The 11,930-nt window shown below is 48.2% G+C and overlaps 1 protein-coding gene across 3 annotated transcripts in view; it reads right to left on the bottom strand.

Moving 5' to 3' along the window:
• Window positions 1-375: 375 nt before the first annotated feature.
• The window catches only part of LOC146192592 (ADP/ATP translocase), a 34,826-nt gene continuing 23,271 nt past the window's right edge, over window positions 376-11,930 (bottom strand). For 2 of the 3 annotated variants that reach the window (XM_084602489.1, XM_084602491.1), the window contains 2 exons: window positions 4,097-4,485; window positions 376-2,068 (listed from right to left, as the gene is read on the bottom strand). In XM_084602489.1, coding sequence (XP_084458615.1) covers window positions 1,715-2,068; window positions 4,097-4,485 — 743 coding nt within the window. In that variant the 3' untranslated portion in view covers window positions 376-1,714. Of the gene's footprint in view, window positions 2,069-4,096; window positions 4,486-11,745; window positions 11,880-11,930 lie in introns of those variants that run through there. The other variant, XM_084602490.1, reaches the window with a different exon arrangement.

Below are 11,930 nucleotides of genomic sequence, written 5' to 3'. Positions count from 1 at the left end.
AGGTCCTGAAGCTTTTGCTTGCAGATGTCCCAAGTAACGAGCTCTTGTTCGTGATTTTGGAACCATGTTCGAGCTGTTCCCGCCAAATAGAAGATGATGTTAGCGAGCATGATGGTTGCGTTCCAGTGGTTGTTCCTGCTGCAGCGCTCATACTCATCGAGCCAATCGTCCACGTCTGAGTGGTGGTCGGCCCCAGCATAAAGCCCCCAGAATAACGTAGATTCGAAATAAAGGAGTAAATGACAAATGTAAGCAAACTTACCTACACGTGACGGCAATCCTGTTAAAATTAAAGCCAAGGATGCCGTGAACCAGGACACTGGCGCACGTATGTTAAGTAGAATTCATCACACCAGGAAACTTTTTACAATCGAACACAACAGGATAGTTTCCTTTATTGCTCCGTTGCATCGATTGTCAGTGTGGCGGTCCGAGCCTGCAAGGACTTGAGTTCTTGTTGCTACACGTCTCTGTTTCTATGGTACAACAAAGCACTGCCGTGTCGACGTACGAATGGGCTGGAGCCGTTGTATGGGTCCCGGATTGGTACACCGCGCTGCACGACGGGCCGCGGCTGCGTCTATCCCTGCCGGCACTGTCGACACGCAAGGCCAAGAAGTTGCGCTGTCGTCGATATACGGCCAATACCGCTCCTGTTTATGGGCACGCTTGCTGGCACACGCAAATAGAGAACGCAAAAAGGTGCCTTGTTCTAGAGTACCGGCCCCTTCATTATATTATATCATCCCACGCTTAGTTTTATTGTCATGCATGATTATATATCTTTCGCAGCGTGGCGAGAAGGACTTAGATTGACGAGTTGGATACAGCTCCTCACTGAAAGGAAACGCGAGAAAAAACCACCACGAAAGAGGGACGACAGCGGAAGTGTTGTCATCTCTGCTTTGTGGTCGTCCGTTTTCGCGTTTCCTTCAAAAATATGAACACATCTTTCGAAGGTGTAGGTCACCTCGCAACATCTCTGTCGTTGAAACAGTGTGGTGTGGATGGCGGCGCAATTAAACATGGCTGCAATAATTACAAAGTATATCCCTATCGACTTCGATCCTCTCGTCTCGAGGCATCTGCCGTGAACAGTGGTCTCCCGCTCTTCTGGGCTCCCTGAACGGGAACAAGGCGGGAGCCGGAAGCGCAGAGACCGCTGGTGATGCCTCGTGCTAAAGGGACCCGGGCCGTCCTCTATTAGCCACACGTCTGCATGCGGCCACGACACCTGAGGTTACGGAGTTTCGACGTCCCTCTCGTTTTCTTCGAATGAACTCGACAGGGCAACGAGATGTCCCTGAACTCACCTATTTCTTCTGAATGTGTGTGTGCGTTTAGACGGAACAGTGATCAAGTTAATTCTAAAACCTCTATATGATGAGCACGACATTACTCCCGCTGCTTGCAGTCGGTGAACGAGCCGTAATAACCTCGTTTCAGAAGATCGGAAAACATATCGGTAACTTTTAGAGGTTGGTTTAGGCCTAATATGAGAATGTGTTAAAAGGTACTGTCCAAATCATCAAATTATACAGTCCTACATCTTCATGCGGCAAGCACATGATGAAGCAGCTATTGGAACGGGTCAAAAGGCAACGAAATCTTGGATGCAGTGGACATGCAGAAGTGGGCATTTCCAGTCCTTATCCCTTAGCTCAGTATAAACTAAATATAAATATATATGCTCCACAATAACGCCTAGGGGTCCCTAGAAGATGAACGACTTGATCTCGTCGTAGAGGACGAGCACCAGCGCGCCGCCCGTGCCTCGGAGGATGTTGGAGAAAGCGCCCTTGAAGAAGGCGGCGCCTCCTTCCGTCTTGTAGATCTTGCCCCAGCAGTGGATTGTGTTCTTGTACTGACGTTCGGAAATTGCCCTGCCGCTCTGCATCATCATTCGCCTCCGAACGGTGTCGAACGGGTAGGAGATAATGCCGGCCACGGTAGTCACGGTCTGTGCGATCATCCACGAGATGACGAGGGGCGTATTTTTGGGGTCCGGGAGCATGCCCTTTGCCGTGTCGAAGAAGCCGAAGTAGGCGGCTCGGTAGATGATGATGCCCTGCGTATATACGTGAGCTTAGTGGATACATCGAGCCCTTTGAACAGTACATGCGTCTACCTATTTAGCGGGTCGAACAAGTGTTTGCAGCGAAATGTTACTTTTCAGCTAGAGAGAGAACCGTGTGGAGAAATCATGGTGGTTACAAACTGCGCAGCTACTTAAAACGACCGACAAGCAAGATAGACGCTGTCCGCTGTTTTCACGCATATTTTGATGCATCCACAGCTGTAACGTCTTAACTGATAAATATGATCTTCGTTGGCTTCGCACATGAACCACTTACACAAGGCAAACAGTACAATGCAGTACAACAGTACAAGGCAATTAAAGCTCATTAGGCCTCGGCTAAGACTACTGGACCCACGCAAGATGAAAGCGGCAAGAGACGTTACAGTAAGCGAACAGAGCATTTATGCTAATTGGGCACATGTGGATGCCCTGTCATTCACACTTTTAAGCACGTTTAAACAGACATGAATTAGCAAACGAAGAGCACAATGTCTTCGAGTACCCTCTGTGTTGCTCCTGCACATGTTGTCCCGGATCAGCCATCGTACCGTTAAAAGCACTCCCTATATAACGGTCCCCAAAAGGCATTTCTACGGCTTTTCCTACCATTCACCGTGTTTATATGAAAGCATAGGGGGAAATAAATCAACCCAAAGCGGCCAACTGCCTTCACCTCACAGAGCAAAACACGTTTCTACACAGGCCGGCCGTACCTTGGTCTTAAGAACAAGCAAACTTTGCCTTGCGTCCTGACAGAGCGGCGGCAACTAAAAGCAGCCTGCCCCTTAGTCAGTCCAAATATAACGACTGCAGCGAAAAGTTGGATATCAGCGTGCGATAGTGTTTTGTTGCATTCGTAACTGATGCAATCGATACGCGCGTACAGTTATCCTCTTCTTCCGGTTCACTCAGTAATACATAGGAGAACAATTATCGTCTCCACTGTAGGATTGATCAGAAGGGCGTCCTCCTCTGTGTCACCCATTGGTGATACTTTACTTCAAGCGTTCGAGAACTACCTCTCACACTACCCTCGATGCCAAGTTGCACCGCCATCAAGGTCTTTTCTTTCCTCTCGTGTATTGCCGACGTCTGCGAGTTTTGCTCGGAGAGGAACGGTTCATCGAAACTTGAGAGAATTTTAGATGACGGAAACAATCAAAGTGAATTTTATTTGTTAAGTTAAATCGACCCCTTATTCAATTAATCAACGTTTTACGACAGCCCGTAGACATATACACTAATGCGCGTGACTATACTGGCCACTCCTTTTGAAGCTATTGGTTTACTTGGGTAGCCTCAAATTTGTGTACTTTCGTGACTACAGTACAATATTAGTGTTATTATTATATTATTGTTATACAATACAATACAGTACAATATAGTGTTATTGTTGCCGGTGTTTAATTTCCTCGCATTTAGTACGCTAGGGAGAACTTCGTTCGGAATGCGCGCGCTATCCCCAAATGGTGTTACACGCGATCAGCGACAATGTTTTGAGGGACCCTTTGAACACTGCCGTTCTTCCTTTTTAAAGCAGTGGTCCCACTTCATCATTGTTATCCCCAGAGGTTAGAACCAAGACATTTGTTTTTTTTTCCGCACCGGACACATCATTGAGAGCCGACACTCATGAACTAAGCAAGACTTATTCAAGGTCATAGAGGGCACGCTGAGAGTACAAAAGAACAAAAGAAGGGTCATGTCCGCAAGACCGCTCGGTGCCTGCTCAAGCAAACCCGCCAACCAACGGGGCAAACCAGGAGGATCTATATTGGCCTTAAGCTAAGATTGCCCTACGATGACGGTATACATGCTGTATGCATGTCCTTGTCTCGGTGCGGGTATAAAAGATAGCGGAGTCAGTGATCCGCGGGTTGCATGAATACCTTAAATCTGGCTCTTTAACTTACGCGTGTTGAACGTTCAAGATTCTTGATGCTTGAATTTCCCAATCTGAACTGACTCGTAGCTAGCTAGCTCTAATTGTTACACGCCCAGCAATCCGCTACTGACCTGCACGGAGACTCCGAAGCCACGGTACAGGCCCACCATGCCGTCCGCCTTGAAGATCTTGGTGAGGCAGTTGCCCAGGCCAGTGAACTCCCTCTGTCCAGCGCCCTTGCCGGTGTCGGCGGCGAGCCGAGTTCGGGCGAAGTCAAGCGGGTAGACGAAGCACAGCGATGTGGCACCGGCTGCGCCTCCGGAGGCCAGGTTTCCGGCGAAGTAGCGCCAGAACTGTGTCTTCTTGTCGACGCCTCCGAGGAAAATCTGCTTGTACTTGTCCTTGAAGGCGAAGTTGAGTGCTTGGGTGGGGAAGTATCTGATGACGTTGGCCAAGTTGCCACGCCAGAAGCTGAGGAAGCCCTGTTCTTTCGGGATGCGGACGAAGCAGTCGATCATGCCTGCACGTTGGGAAGTCAACAGACGAAAGCGCCGCGTGTGAAAAGGTCACTCAATTTTCGCATAACATGCACACATATCTAGACATTTCTGCCGTGGCCCAGCAGGCGCCAAATGAAACCTTTCTTCTTGTTAGGGTTCACAAACTAATTTCACATTCATTTCCTTGTTCACACAAATGAAAGACAGTTTACATAGATTGTATGAAGCGAAAAGGGGGTATGGGGCCTGTCCCATGCTCTGCCACAAAAGAAAACCGGGAGCGCGCACTGTCCCTCCTCGGGTCACAATGCTGCTCATGCTGTGGAACGAGTTTCACATTTCAGAACGCTGTGACAGAAAAAATATTGCATGTCTTGAAGTATATAGGAATTACGATGCGCTCTATGACCGCGTACAGCATGACCAGCACGAAGTTTCTCACCACACAATGTCATGTATTCGCGACAAAATAAATGAGCAAGACGAGCAAACGCGCTGGAAAGTCGCCGTTGTTTCGCTAGCAGTGATTTTGAGAACCAGTGAAGAAATGGTACGAAGAAGGACACTAGCGAGGACCGCTGTTCTCACTGCAAATCTGCGTTACGTGGCACAGGAGTGGAGTACTGTGACAATACTATGGCAGCAGTAAGTTGGAGCAAACTCAGTTGATGCTGACAATCCCTATCTGCGTCTCTGTCTCGTCATTAGTAGTACTGTTAAGAGACTAGAGTGGAGCTCTATCACGTCCACTGATCCGTTCATATCACTCGACATTATTATTGTTCACAGCGATGCACCACCATAACCCACGCATATGAGCAAAGGACAAGCGCCACATCTGCTCTGACGCAAAGGAAAAAAAAAAAAAAAAAAAGCGTGCTAACTGAAGCTTGGCACGAGAGCGCCGGCCGCCACGTGACGCCGTTCTCTGAGGTAACGACGCTCTGTTTGTTCACTGCCCTGTGCTGCACATCTGGCCAACGCGGAACCGGTAAGTGATTTCTGTGTGTGATTTCTTGTCCCACGTCCCACGTGTACAGCCGGGGCGCTAGAGATGGAGAACTACGCATATCGTCGCTGGGCGTGCAGATAGAAAAAACCTGACGTGCCCACATAAGCTGGCTAAGACAGGTGGTAACAGCGCCGCCTTGCGCGTAATCCTTATCAGCCGAACGCTTCGGTTGCAGGTAGTCTCAGCTCGCAATGATAACATTAGATGCGGCCATAGTTTCGCCCGCACTGTCAAGAAATGGATATAGGATGTGGGAGGAATGTGGGCCATATCGGAAGGCTGCAAATTGACTCCACCATCTGCTTTTTTTTTTTTTTTTTTTTTTTTTTTTTAACAAGTACAGTATTCGCACGGGAGCTCATGTCGCCTTGCCTCCTTGACTTTTACCTATCTTCCGCGTTGACGTAATTTGCAAATGTTGCGAAAATGCGTGTAGAAGAAAAAAAAATTGAGGCTTAGCTAAGGTTAAGCCAGGATATCTGTAAGCGAAAAGGTTGGGGGATGCTTATGGTTTAGCTTATGATTATGCTTTATGATTTAGCTTGGTTTGTGGACTTTAACGCCCCAAAGCAACTCAGGCTATGAGAGACGCCGTACTGGAGGACTCCGGAAATTTCGACCACCTGGGGTTCTTTAACGTGCACTGACATCGCACAGCCCACGGGCGCCTTGATTTTCGCCTCCATCGCCGCAAGGTGGGGATTCGATCCCGCGTCCTTGGGAACAGTAGTCGAGCGCCGTAACCACTGTGCCACCCCGGCGGGCCGGGTGCCTATGGATATGCTTACAGTTTAGCTATAGTTATACTTTGATTTCAGCTATATATATGTATGTGTTTACGGTTTAACTTATGGATATGCTTATGGTTTTACTCCCACCTTCTTCCCTTCCCTTACGGCGCGGTTCAGGTGTCCACATATCAAATGTGACAGATACTGCTCCTTTCCCTTCTCGTGACGGAGTCGGTGGCGGCCACCTGCACCATGCGTGACGTCACTCGTGCTCATACATACTCCGGCTCACGCGATGCGTGGTGTTGACTAGCGTAGTGAAGCTTTTCGCTTCAAAAATGAGCTATCAATCAATCGCAAACGTATCTGCTTTGTCTTCTAGTCTATAGGCTAACAAAAAGCGAAGAGTGTCGTCCTAATGAATTCCAGCTGATCCGGTTCAGCTGGAATTCCAGGTTCAGACCCCCCCCCCCCTCCCCCCCCGACTTTAAGCCCTGATCAAGTCTATAGCGAATGTGAACCCTTTAGGGTGAGCGGTACGGGTCACACAATCATCAGAGAAGCGCGAAAAGCGGGCTGGCGACTATTACGGTGCGCTCTGATGACCGACATACACTTCGCGTGAAGAAAATAAACGTGCCTTGCTACTGGAACAAAAAGCTGATCATAGGACAAAATTATAGACAAGAGTTTGATACCACTGATTTGCTGAATACAGTGAGGTATTAAAATGTTGGCTTCTTTAAGCACTGTGGCTGGCTACCAGAATAGTACAGCATTCCGCGAGTCATATATGTGGTTGTTAAAAACTGCTGTTTTTTTGTTCTTTTCTTTTGATCATATAACACTATAGTTCACCTGAGCGAACCGCGGCTCTTCAGCAAACATTGCATGTCAAAGTGAAGGTTGGTTACCTTTTTCTTCAGTATCCAGGAATGGCAGTGTAGCTATCTGCTGAGTTCGTTTCCAGAGTACCAAAGTATAGCTTTTTTTTTTTTTATGCTCGGCTAAATTTGTTTGACTGTACTTGTTTTTCACCTTTGTCTGCACTGAGCAGTTCTCCGTTTCGCTCGAATACACAGTCACACACAGCGTGCGTCAACCAGTTGAGTAAAAGAATTAGGAGAGTCGTTTTTTCTTTGAAACTGCTTCCTGGCGAACATTTTCTCTTCTAATAGCGGAAAATTGCATTTTGGAACAATTGGCGGTGCGCGGTCTGTTTCTTACTCCTCAGCTTTGCAAAACGCGCGCACAGTCGATGCTTTCTGACGCACGGGCGAACCTCGAGGCACAAAGAAACACGCCGACGGCTATATTTAAAGCAGCGCCTAAAAGCGGAAGGGTGGCAGCGGACCTGATGCCCCAGAACGGCGCTCGAAGTCCCAGGTCACCTTCCCCCCGGAGGGAACCCGCACGCCCCCTCGGAACGCCGCTGCCTGCGTCCGAGAGTGAGAGGCCTGTTCGTGTGTCTACCGGAGTTCGTTGGGAGAATGCTTGAAAATCCGTTCTTATCTTGATGTGAATTCCTGGCAGTTATCAGCCGATGCGTGTGCTTTCTACGAGCAATGAACAACTGTTGTCTCCGGTTTGGTTTTGCCCCGCGTTCTAGCAAAGCTACTTCCGAATAGTTTTTTTTTTTTTTTTTTCCTTATGACGTCCCTACGTGGCTCTACAATCCGCATACTTTCAAATTTCCAGGTGTTGCTGCGGCACAGCTTTTACAGAAGCCTAGAGAGCTTATAGTTTGACCGGTCCCCGGGCAACACCTCCTAAACAGGTGTTGCCCCGGGACGCGGCGGCAGGAAACCGCGAGCGCGCCGCTAGCAGACGACAGCAGCAAGCAGCCCAGCAGCAGACGCCCATCTGTCGCGTCACCGATGCCGTCATCGTCGACGTCAGCGAAGCTAGAAGCCGTGGGTAGCGCTGACGTCGAAAGAGAGCCGACTCCGTGAGAGCGTTCAGTGAACGAAGTGGGGAAAGCAACTGCGCACTTGGATCGGTGCCGTCGGCCACAGCGTAATTGTTGTGCATTGGTATCGGTTTTTAGACGGAGAAGCCCATTCGTTTCTTAGCGTTTCGTTTGAAAGGAAAGGAGGCCATGTTGTGACCGGAATGCAAGCTGCCGTATGTGGCAAGCGTTCAGCACTTGTGAAATGGGAAGACCAAGCTCACCACCGAGGCTGCTATCGAGGCGGGCCGCGCCGGTCGTTAGTTGCAACCTCGTTATTTTTTTTTTTTTTCTTCCTATTTCTGCCGATACCGCGCTGGTCATAGACCTCTTAGAGGCCGCTTTTGTCCAACTGCCATTGGCGCAGCCAGAAAAGCGATTCATAGAGAAGTGATAAACTGTACATTACAAGCTACTCGTTTCTCGACCCCCCCCCCCCCAAAAAAAAAAAAAAAACACACATTGTTATACAAAAAAAAAATTCTTGTTATAGTCTTATATATCATAAGAATGTTGAGCCCTGCCTCCCCTTTACTACTTCGTTTCTTCATTACTTACTCACGCACTATGTTAGCCCGAAGTATAGTGTTCTAGAATTGAGAAGTGTGCCGTCTGCCGCCGGCGAGCTGGTCGTTTCAGCGATGACACTACTGTTCCCAAGGACGCGGGATCAAATCCCGGCCTCGGCGGCAGCTTTTCGATGGAGGCGAAAAGCAAGGCGCCCGTGTGCTGTGCGATGTCAGTGCACGTTAAAGAACCCCAGGTGGTCGAAATTCCCGGAGTCCTCCACTACGGCGTCTCTCATAGCCTTAGTTGCTTTGGGACGTTAAACCCCATAAACCAAACCAAACCAGAAGAGAGGGCGCTGTGTGTAAGAGGAGCGTAAGAGGAGCGCATTAGCGCCGAGCAGACAGCTGGGTGAACTGCCTCCATCACCGCTAGTTCTTCGGACCCCGAAGCCGCGCAACAATAAATTGTGTCGCTTTAGTTCCCACACGCTTGTCTAAATGTATTAAACCGATTCTTGGCAAGGATAAAAACTAGTTCCCTATAGAAGCGGCCGTCGTTGGGGAACTTATTTATAAGCGCCGAGACACATTTATCCGAGGCCTCTCTTCTTCCACAGAAATGCCTTAGGGAGAATCAGGTGTTGAAAAAAACTATGCTGTCATAATTTGAATCTGCCAGGAATCCAAGAACATCCCATGACTATGCGGGGTTGTGTTTAAGACTGCTTTTTTGGTGTCGAGTGAGATACAAATTGCCAATGAACTGACATGCAATAGTAAGAAATTCGCAGAGCGTATTCGGTACCTTATTTCTCAAACGTTAACGGGAGGTCCAATGACGAATGTCTAACGTATATTTATGATCAAATAGATTTTTATTGTCGGATGCGCCATTTTATGCGGACTGGACTGAAAAACCAATGGAGGGTGCTATAGGCTATGCTAGCGTACTTTAATTGTTTGCGCCACATGAAAATAGATATATGCGAATATTGCTTGGAGACAGAAATTGAATACTTATTTCAATATGGGCGGATACACATGAACAGGCAGTTGTATAAAAAAATACGAAAAAGATTAGCGAGAGCTCATATAAATGCACGAAACCACACAGCGGATGACTTCAAAAACCAGCAAAGTAAACAATTCGCGACTTATATGAATATAAATAAATAACTCAAGAATATGGTATCAACATTTGAAATGCTTCAGAATTATATGAAAATGTCACTGAACTACGAAATTACGAGCACGTGAATGAATTAGACTGCTAAATTTGAAAGCGCACAAGACGCGGACAACTAGAGTCATTATATAGCCCTAAAACAAGATTATTTGCACCTCCTCACCTTCAGGCGCCTTATTTGCTTTGCTTTGCAGCTCTGCTCTTGGTTCAGTGACTTCAGATAAAAATGGAATTGCATAACTTCACTATGCGAAGCGTCATTTCTATATCATGGGTAGGACATCGAGGCTCAGGAACCTACGCGCTTTGAAAAAAAAAAAAAAAAAAAGAAGAACCGCAAAATCACGGATGCTGCTTGCATTGATCATAGATCTTGAACTAAAAAAAAAAAAAGTGTGACTCTTCCAGCGTGTTTACGAGCTCTGCAAGCTCCGCAAATAGATTAAGAAGACCTCCGTGGTCTAAGTTTGAGATGAATTCATTTTCTTCTTTTTGTACGCGCGTAATTTGCCCTAAATGAAATACGCAGAACCAGTACTGTATTTTGATTTGTGGATGAACTTTCAAGCCACATATACTGCAATATAAGCTGCGACCTAGAATTGTGCCTATAGTGGTGTACTTATGATCATCTGGAGGAAGGGCATTCAATGTAGCTTCGATGTCCTCGAACATTCCCTTGTGAACCAAACGGTCAAGCTCATCAATCGGAAAAGGTACGCAGTGAGCAAAAAAAAAAAAAAAAGACAAAAAAGAGAGCGTTCAGTAGGGGAGGGCACAGGAGCCAGAGGAAACGAACTGGAAACTGTGACTGCGCTATCTGCAGACACGTGTTATCCTGCTTGACCAACCATCAACAACATATACGACAGAGAAGCAATGCGATGCAGCGAAATTCACGCAGGACACGAGACGCAGAAGCAGACGCCCCGAGCCTTTCCTCTGCGGCGTGCGTGATGTGTTCGTGCTATCTGACAGCGCCACCTACGCTTTTCATCACTCCGGCGAAGACCGCACACTTAGGGTTTCGGGGAATCCCCCTAAACTAGGCGGCGCCGACTTCGATTATAGGAGTAATGACCCCCCGCTGCACTAGCCAACCACTGAATGCAACAATCATGGCGACGATTAACGGGCTACTCGATATTCGATACGCGTAGAGTGGGCGCCGTATCCTGCCTGATAAAGCCAGGGGCTTTACTGTGTTCTTCAAAACGGGAATTCACGAGGCCTTTACCCCCTCCTTTTTTTTTTTTTTTTTTTTTTTTTTCGCATGTTCTGGCGCAGGCTACAGACTCTTGTTTCTTCATTTTTGCTACCAATGCCGTTCAAAATTTCTTGCCGCATATTAAACATCGGACGGACAGAAAGCTTTGCGAACAAAGTGTCGGCAAAAGCGAGCGTACGCCCCGCCGGCGTGGCGCAGTGGTTTAGGCGCACCACTACTGTTCCCAAGGATGCGGGATCGAATCCCGGCCTCGGCGGCCGCTTTTCGATGGAGGCGAAACGAAGAGGCGCCCGTGCGCTGTGCGATGTCAGTGTACGTTAAAGAACCCCAGGTGGTCGAAATTTCCGGAGTCCTCCACTACGGCGTCTCGTATAGCTTGAGTCGCTTTGGGACGTTAAACCTCCCAAACCAAACCAAACCTAAATCGAGCGTGCGAGTTCAGCTACCGCGCGATTACAGCGACAGAGAAGGCAAGCGCAATTAAGCTGTATTTATTTCTAGATTTTTATCTCCAGCGTCTGTCCTGCCCATGTGTGTTCTTTCTGTGAGACAAGGCCGTCGCTTTCCGGTAGATTAAACCAAGCTGAATATCTTCACCTATGCATTTTTCAGGAGCGCGTGAAACGTTTTCAGCTCGCGTTCCAAAGGGTTCAAAATGCGATTCACCGCGATCCCTGTTCCATCGTCAGTCACAGCCGAGGAAGTACAGGCACGTCATCCGGAGGCGAGTCGCAGCTGTTGCCCGGAACGCTGCCACCGCGCACCGGTGACGTGGGGCTGTTTGTGGTGGCTGCAAGGGTGGCTGCGCGGAGAGGATCGTGCCCCTGGCGAGTGACGTCACGGTGGGCGCG

Source organism: Amblyomma maculatum, chromosome 4 (assembly GCF_055883805.1).
Source record: "Amblyomma maculatum isolate TAMU_Amacu chromosome 4, ASM5588380v1, whole genome shotgun sequence".
Classification (NCBI taxonomy): Eukaryota; Metazoa; Arthropoda; class Arachnida; order Ixodida; family Ixodidae; genus Amblyomma; species Amblyomma maculatum.
Note: the sequence above shows the minus strand (reverse complement) of the source record. Positions and strands in the feature narration are given on the sequence as shown.